The 8,758-nt window shown below is 45.6% G+C and overlaps 1 protein-coding gene across 2 annotated transcripts in view; it reads right to left on the bottom strand.

Moving 5' to 3' along the window:
• Positions 1–8,419, bottom strand: part of ARID3B (AT-rich interaction domain 3B) — an 84,468-nt gene extending 76,049 nt beyond the window's left edge. Inside the window, exons 1-2 of one of the 2 annotated variants that reach the window (XM_040342940.1) lie at positions 8,253–8,419; positions 1,970–2,512 (exon numbers count right to left, since the gene is read on the bottom strand). In XM_040342940.1, coding sequence (XP_040198874.1) covers positions 1,970–2,512; positions 8,253–8,288 — 579 coding nt within the window. In that variant the 5' untranslated portion in view covers positions 8,289–8,419. The remainder of the gene's footprint in view (positions 1–1,969; positions 2,513–8,252) is intronic. The other variant, XM_040342941.1, reaches the window with a different exon arrangement.
• Positions 8,420–8,758: the final 339 nt, after the last annotated feature.

The following is an 8,758-nucleotide window of genomic DNA, read 5'->3' as shown; positions in this document are numbered from 1 at the left end:
TTGCAGAATTGAGCGATAGCGATTTGTGGGTAAATTCGTCATACAAAATAAAAGTAATGACAGCAACAATTCTGCAACTGAGCAAATTTCAGTGATTTTGAGTTGATTACATTATTAATTAATTTTTATTATAATTATATTGTTATAATTATATTATAATTTATGATTTTGTTCAAACTTTTTCATACCCGAGATGTCTACGAGACTATTGTTTGGACAGATTTAAGCGAGTTATTCCTAAAAATTACAGGCCTACAATGTAAAACGCCAAATTTCCTTGGAAATAATGGTACCGCTTTCAGCATCTGAAAAAATCATACCGCCAGGGAGGTTAAAAGTTTATTTTTGACCCAGTGATGTAATCTTTCTGTAAACATCACAACAACAGTACTCTATGAGCCCTCAGCAGGGTAGGCTTTGATGGGTGGGTAGGAATCTGGAAGAGTGGGCATTTATAGGCAGACTGTACTTGCTTGCATATCTTCTTGGGTTATAGCGGAGTTCCACCCAAAAGTGGAACTTCCGCTTAAACCACTCCCCCTTACACGCCACATTTGGCATATCATTTTTGGGGGGGGGCTTCAGGAGAAATGGGACTTCCTGTCCCACTTCCTCCTTCCGCCCAGGGACCGCTTAGGCGATACGTCATATCGCCTACGGCAGCCCCTCCCTGTAGGCGATAGCCTGGGACACGTGACAGGTGCCAGGCGATCACCTGACCACTCAAATCGCAGCGCCGCTCACACATGCGCAGCCAGTGCCCGGCGGTGAAGCCGAAAGCTGTCACGGCCAGGCACCCACAGTTAGAATTGAGACACCCGCGGAGAGGGAGGGAGAGGAAATGATGTGGGCTGACTTGCTGCAGTGTGCAGTGAAATTAGAGTAAGCAATTTCAGTACAGGAGAAAATACTGTACAATTGCGCAAGACTAAAGATCAGCTTTAGGATAGCTGAAAGCTAAGTTCAAAATGGTTGGAAATTTTTTTTTGGGTGTTTTAAAGCCCAAGTTCAGCCAAGACAAAAAAAGAAAAATCTGCAAAAGAGACAGTACTTACCCGGGTGCACTGTCCCTGGTGCTGATGGCCATGGATTTAGTTGAAATCTTCCGCCCTCTGAAAGACGGAATGAAAAATGATCTATAAAAATGAAGGATGGGAGGTCCACCTCCACTATTCACGGATCATTTTTCATTCAGGAAAGCTATAGTACAGGAGAAGGGCAGACATAGACAACACTATCCATGAGTGCCTGTGACAGGTCCCTTTGGTATATTAATGTAAAATGTGAACCTTGCTAATGATAAAATCATTTTTCAATAGATAAATTTAAGTCTATATTGATTGTGTGCTTCCCCCCCCCTTTAAACCTGCCTTTACAGTTTGTCCAGCTTCACAAGTGCAGGTCAAATGATTGATATTGCCTTCACAGCGATGTACAGACCTGCTGGTGGGAGTGTCCAGTGTTGGGGCATGTACATCATTATAGGAAATAAAATTGCCACCAAGCTTCTGCATTTTCATGGCATTGAAACTCAATCAGTCCTGGCGGAAGATTTTTCCTCCCCCTGCCTTGACAGTCAGTCAAGGCAGGAGGGGCATGGCTGTGTACGGAACATGGAAGATACAATGGTGCTGTGCTCTTGCACAGCGTGCCTGTATCTTTAGTGGGACAACAGCAAAATGAACTGACCATGCTAGCATGGAGGGGCTGCCATGCTAATGTAATCAGTTTACTTGTAGAAGCAGCAGCACAGGCCGGATCCAATAGGTAAATTGTCAGGCAGAAATATATAAACATGACAGATCACATTTAACTAAATTTAAAGACCACGGCTTAAAGATTACGGGGGTAGAGGGTTAGAGGAAGAAAACTAAAACTGCAGCCATAAGCAAAAAGGACTTGTGCACAATTTTTTTAACAGACTGTGTTGAACTTTAAACTAGTTATTCAAAGCTGCAGTTCCTCTTACCGGCTTAACATGGTCTTCCAAACTTTGCTTGGGGTGTTTAGATGTAGAAGGGTTAAAATTTTCTTCCTTTGGCTCCTCCTTCACAGTCAGGTGTCTCTGACTGGCGTTCCCTTGTGGATTGGGAACAACTATTCCCTGTTGCTCTCGCTGAGCCTGAAGGTACTTCTGTGCAAGCGTGGATGGCTGCCCTGCTCTGATATCATCTTCTACACTAAACGAATCTCCATCACTGTCTTCATCCTCCATCTCTTCATCTTCATCGGGTTCACTGGCACTCTGTGGAGAGGCCATGGGCGGGCGGGCTTTCACAGATGACACTGTGGCAGTGCCTGCCATGGATTTTAAGAAATGTTGTGAAGCCATCTGTTGGGCGTACAGTCTTTGAGTTTCTCTAATTTGCCTCTCCCGATCTTCCATGCTTCGAGCAGCTTGCTGCTGCTGCTTTTGTAGTTGTTCCATCACAGCTTCCAATTTCATGCCCTGCTTGTGCATTTGGGCACTGCCCGCAAGTGATGGGTTCAATCCACTAGGGATAAGAGAGGGCTAAAAGCAAACAAAAAAAAAAATATTAATAAAAATTTGCATAACAAAAAAAAAAAAATTAAAAGGTTTCAAAAAGATGAGCAGACAAAGTTCACGGTTGCCATTTTCAGTAGTTCACGTTTGAGATACTGAAAAGCAATGCAATGTATTGTTTTACATCATACTTGTGTGTTCAAAACTGCATTCTAATGTTGACGATACATGCAACAATCTTACCGATCCATTCTTCATAGAATTGGGCAATATGATTGAATCTAGATCAAGTTTTTAAAAAACATTCCATATCAATCAATCGACTGGACAGAACTGATCAATTTCATTGAAATTATTCAGATTGGTCTGGATGGAAAATCCAATTGTAGGAAAGTAGATGGATCAATATGACCGTTAAGGGTTAGTTCACCCAATTTTACATGCATGACAGATTTGACTGTCGATTAAAATGCTGTCCTCTATTTTTAACAATGATCCCCACTTTTGAAAGCAATCAAAGCTGATATTGCATATAGATTTTATTTTTTAAGCCATTTAGGTGTATATGCATAAAATGATCTTGTTGATCACATTTTCCTGGGCAGAAAATTAATGGACACTTCTATCGCATATAAAAAAAAAAAAAAAAAAATCACTCTGTGTATGATGATCACCATTAGATTAGTAGTAGATTGACCACAGTAACAAATTTAAATGAAAGTTACAAACAGGTGGCAATACACTGGTATGAAAACAAACACCGCCCCGTACAGCATTATTATGCATCCTTTATTAAGTGGTATATGGGGAGGGTGTGTGTGTGTGTGGATGGATGCGTCATGCTTGCTGGAGGAAAGATGGGAAGCTGTGATGGATGCATGAAAACCACAGACACATATACACTGAAAAGCAAAAAATAACACACACTCATATATATAAATAAAACACATATACATACACACACACACACACACACACACATTCATATATACACACAAAAAAATCAGATTCGGACTATATTAGACACCGAAGAAACATTTTTTACAACAGAATTTATAGAATGCAGCTACTATGTTACAAAACAAACACACACGTGTGTGTGTGTGTGTGTGTGTGTGTGTGTGTGTGTGTGTGTGTGTGTGTGTGTGTGTGTGTGTGTGTGTGTGTGTGTGTGTGTGTGTGTGTGTGTGTGTATATATATATATATATATATATATATATATATATATATATATATATATATATATATATATATATATATATATATATATATATATATATATATATATATATATATATATATATATATATATATATATATATATATATATATATATATATATATTTTTTTTTTTAGAGATCAGTATTAAAAGCTAGGTTTTTGATGAAAATAAACCCTGAATAAATACCGTATTTATCGGCATATAACACGCACCCTAACTTTAAGCCCTGGTTCACACTGGGTACGATTTGAGATGCGATTTGACATGTCAAATCGCATCTCAAATCGGCGGCATTTGCCGGCAATGGCACTGTCCTAATCATTGCGACGCCGCATCTGCGATTTCAAAAAGTAGTTCCTGTACTACTTTTTGCGATTTCGGGCCGCGATTTACATTAAATTGCGGCCGAAATCGCGGCAAAATCTGGCATTTTACCGCGATTTTGAATTCGCAGCAGTGTGAACCTAGGCTAAAGGGGGAAGTTTCATGAAAAAAACTTTCCACAGCCGCCTGCGTGCAACACGCAGGCACAGTTTACCCTCTATTTTCAGGGTTAAAAAAAGTGAGTGTTATACACCAATAAATACAGTATATATGAGAGAAAAAAAAAATCAATCTGTAGTGAGACCAAAAGGTCTAGTAATGAAACAAGAAATATATAAATTCCCTACCGCCCTCATGAATCACAACTATGTGTATCAAATAATAATAAAGTCCATAAAACCACCACCAAATTCTTCAATCCAAATGAAAGTGGAATATTCTTAAATTGCTGTGAAGAATAGGTGCCATCTTCCACTGGTAATTTAAAGCGGGGGTTCACCCTATCAACACAAAAAAAAAAAAAAATTTTCTTTTACCATAAAATCAGGCATTGTAGCGCGAGCTACAGTATGCCTGTCCCGATTTTTTTACCCCCGTACTCACCTTGTACTCGTACATCAAAGATACCGGGGAATGGGCGTGCCTATGGAGACGGAGGATGATTGACGGCCGGCTCTGGCGCGTCACGCTTCTCCGGAAATAGCCGAAATAGGCTTGGCTCTTCACGGCGCCTGCGCATAGCCTGTGCGCAGGCGCCGTGAAGAGCCGAGACCTACTCCGGCTGTCTTCCGGGAGAGTGACGTGCCAGAGCCGGCCGTCAATCATCCTCCCTCTCCATAGGCACGCCCATTCCCCGCGGGAGCTGAAATCTACAATCTACGATTACAAGGTGAGTCCGGGGTTAAAAAAATCGGGACAGGCATACTGTAGCTCGCGCTACAATGCCTGTCTCGATGGTAAAATCAAGTCAGAGAGGGTGAACTACCGCTTTAAGCACATATCCTACTCGCCAGACCACCGTGATGCCCATTACAGGTAGTCCAATGAGCATGGGTAATATGAAAATGTGCCCTCCAGTAAAATATGGCCCCAACGATAGTGTTAACATAAATCGAGAAGAGAACACTCATGGTGTAATATGTAACAAATAAATTCCATAAAAACATTTAGCACTTACAGTTCAGTAAACTCAGGTCACACCACAAAAACAAGCAAGCACACTGATTGCATTCCACCTGTGCTGCAGATAGATGGCAGAAGTGACGTGTCACGCACTAATCGACTCGATGCGTTTCGTCAGTAACATCTGACCGATCATATGACGTCAGATGAAATGAGTCTTCTTTTGATTTATGTTAACGCCATCGTTGGCGCACCTGTTTTGGGGGCCATAATTTACTGGAGGGCACATTTTCACATTACCCATGCTCATTGGACTACCTGTAACGGGTGTCACGGTGGTCTGGCGAGTAGGACATTTGCTTAAGTTACCGGTGGAAGATGGCACCTATTCCTCGCAGCAATTAAGAATATTCCACTTTCACTTGGATTGAAGAATTTGGTGGTGGTTTTATGGACTTTATCATTATTTGATACACATTCATGAGCGCAGTATGGAATTTATATATTAGTTAAAAATCCGTATTTTTTGCAAGAAAATTACGGAGAACCTCCAAACATATATATATTTTTAACAGAGTATCTAGAGAATAAAATGCTGATAGTTGCAATATTTTTTGTCATGCGGTATTTGTGCAGTGGTCTTTTAAAAGCAACTTTTTGGGGAAAAAGACACTTTCATGAATTAAAAAAAAAAAAAAAAACAGTAAAGTTGGCCCAATTTTTTTGTGTAATGTGAAAGATCATGTTACGCCGAGTAAATGGATACCAAACATGTCACGTTTTAAATTGCACACACTTGTGAAATGGCGACAAACTACGGTACCCAAAAAGCTCCATAGGTGACGCTTTAAAAAAAAATAACGGTTACCAGGTTAGAGTTGCAGAGGAGCTCTAGTGCTAGAGCACTATTATAAAAAAAAAAAAAATTGAACACTTATTGCTGTCACAAGGAATGTAAACATCCCTCGTGACAGTAATAGGAGGTGACAGGTACTCTTTATGGCGATATCGGGGGTCTAAAAGACCCCAAATCCCTTCTTTTCCCTTCCATTCGGATCACCGAACACTGCGTTTTTTTTTTTTTTAATCAGCGCCATTGGCAGCCGAGTAAACCGGAAGTGACTTTGTGACGTCGTTTCCGTGTTTACAGAGAGAAGACTGGAACAAAGCCATTTCCGGATGCCGGAAGTGGCGACTCTCGGATCGTCTCTCCCGGTGGGATGGGAGACCCGGTAAGAGCAGCGGAAGGTGACCCCTCCCGCTCCTCCGGGATAACAACCAAGTGGTCATAACAACCAAGCACCCATATGAACAGGGAGCGCCCAATAGCAAAGGGAGGCAAGCCCCCAACAGCGTAGAGAGCCCCCAACAGCGTAGAGAGCCCCCAACAGCGTAGAGAGCCCCCAACAGCGTAGAGAGCCCCCAACAGCGTAGGGTCGCGCCCCCTCCCCCCAGCATAGAGACCCCAACAGCGTAGGGTAACGCCCCCAGCATAGAGAGCCCCCAACAGCATAGGGTTGCGCCCCTCCCCCCAGCTTAGGGAGCCCAATAGCGTACGGAGTCACCAAAAGCGCAAGGTTGCGCCCCCAGCTTAGGGAGCACCCCAATATTGTTGGAAGCCCACAATAGCATAGGGTCGTGCCCCCTCCCCCCAGCTTAGGGAGTCCCAATAGCGTGCAGAGCCCCCAATAGCGTAGGGTCATGCCACCCAACTTAGGGAGCACCCCAATAGCGTAGGGTCACGCCCCTCCCCCCAGCTTAGGGAACACCCCAATAGCGTACGGGGCACCCAATAGCGTAGGGTCGCGCCCCCAGCTTAGGGAGCACCCCAATAGCGTACGGGGCACCCAATAGCGTAGGGTCATGCCACCCAACTTAGGGAGCACCCCAATAGCGTAGGGTCGCGCCCCTCCCCCCAGCTTAGGGAGCACCCCAATAGCGTACGGGGCACCCAATAGCGTAGGGTCGTGCCCCCAGCTTAGGGAGCACCCCAATAGCGTACGGGGCACCCAATAGCGTAGGGTCGCGCCCCCAGCTTAGGGAGCACCCCAATAGCGTACGGGACACCCAATAGCATAGGGTCACGCCCCCAGCTTAGGGAGCACCCCAATAGCGTACGGGGCACACAATAGCGTAGGGTCGCGCCCCCAGCTTAGGGAGCACCCCAATAGCGTACGGGGCACCCAATAGCGTAGGGTCACGCCCCCAGCTTAGGGAGCACCCCAATAGCGTACGGTCACGCCCCCTCCCTCAGTTTAGGGAGTCCCCAATAGCGTACGGAGTACCCCAATAGCGTAGGGTTGCACCCCCTCCCCCCAACTTAGAGAGCACCCCAATAGCGTACAGAGCCCCCAATAACATAGGGTTGCGCCACCTCCCCCAGCTTAGAGAGCACCCCAATAGCATACGGAGATTCCAATAGTGCAAGGATCCCCCAATAGCATACAAAGCCCCCCAATAGCGTAGGGTAGCACCCCTCCCCCCAGCTTAGAGAGCACCCCAATAGCATACAGAGCCCCCAATAGCATAGGGCCTCGCTTCCTCCCCCCAGCTTAGGGAGCACCCCAATAGCATACAGAGCCCCCAATAGCATAGGGCCTCGCTTCCTCCCCCCAGCTTAGGGAGCACCCAATAGCATAGAAAGCCCCCAATAGCGCAAGGTTGCGCCCCCTCCCCCCCAAGCTTAGGGAGTACACCAATAGCATAGGGTCACAGCCATAATGTTGGTAGTAAGAGGAGTTGGCTTGACTAATACAGGACACCGTCCTCCTATGTAGTGATAGGGAAGGTCCCGGATCTGTGTAGGGAAGACACACAGGAAGGTCCTCATACACGTATAATGTACCCAGAGAAGGGAGTGACCGATAGTGAGAGGATGCTCCGGGCCGGTCATGGAAGGCTCTCCCCCGGGTACAGAGCAGTGTGAGGGGCGAAGTGTCCGGTCACCAGTCCGCAATGGACGGCGGACAGCCGGGGAAGGGTGATAAAGGTGCGGTGTGTTTTAGTCAGTGAGTGACCCCCTCCCTCCTCGTCCCCCACCTCCACACCGACCCTCGCCCTCTGCCTCAAGCGCCCACGAGCCCCGTCTCTGTCCTCACCATGGACTCTCTCCCGAGGCCGGCCTTCTCCACCATTCTGTCTGCCTGCAGGCCGCTCTCTCCTGTAACGCTCCGCCGCCCGCCCCGAACTCCCCCTCCGTTTCCGTCTCACCACAGCCTGCAGGCACGGCTAGGCCCCTCCCGATACAGCAAACGAAGCGATTCGCGTGACGTCACGCCGCACGACCTTTCTCGCGGTATTACGTACTATAGGAAGCGTCACGCGTGCGGAGCCGGACGGCCATCTTGGTACACCCAAAGCATGTGTGTGTGTGTGTGTTTTTTTTTTTTTTGCAAGCGATAAGAAAATTAGTCTGCAAGCGATGGTAAATTGATGGAGTAGGCCTGGCCTGTAGACATAAAAGGATAGGAAACCAAATCTCTGCAAAGTGATGGAGGAGGTGTTACTATTTAATGGCGTATTTCACTTTTTTTTTTAAAACACCCAAACTAAGAAACAGTGTTGCTAAACTTTTTGGGGTGGGGCGGCACATAAACCAATCCAC

This window comes from Rana temporaria, chromosome 3 (genome assembly GCF_905171775.1).
Source record: "Rana temporaria chromosome 3, aRanTem1.1, whole genome shotgun sequence".
Taxonomy (NCBI): Eukaryota; Metazoa; Chordata; class Amphibia; order Anura; family Ranidae; genus Rana; species Rana temporaria.
Note: the sequence above shows the minus strand (reverse complement) of the source record. Positions and strands in the feature narration are given on the sequence as shown.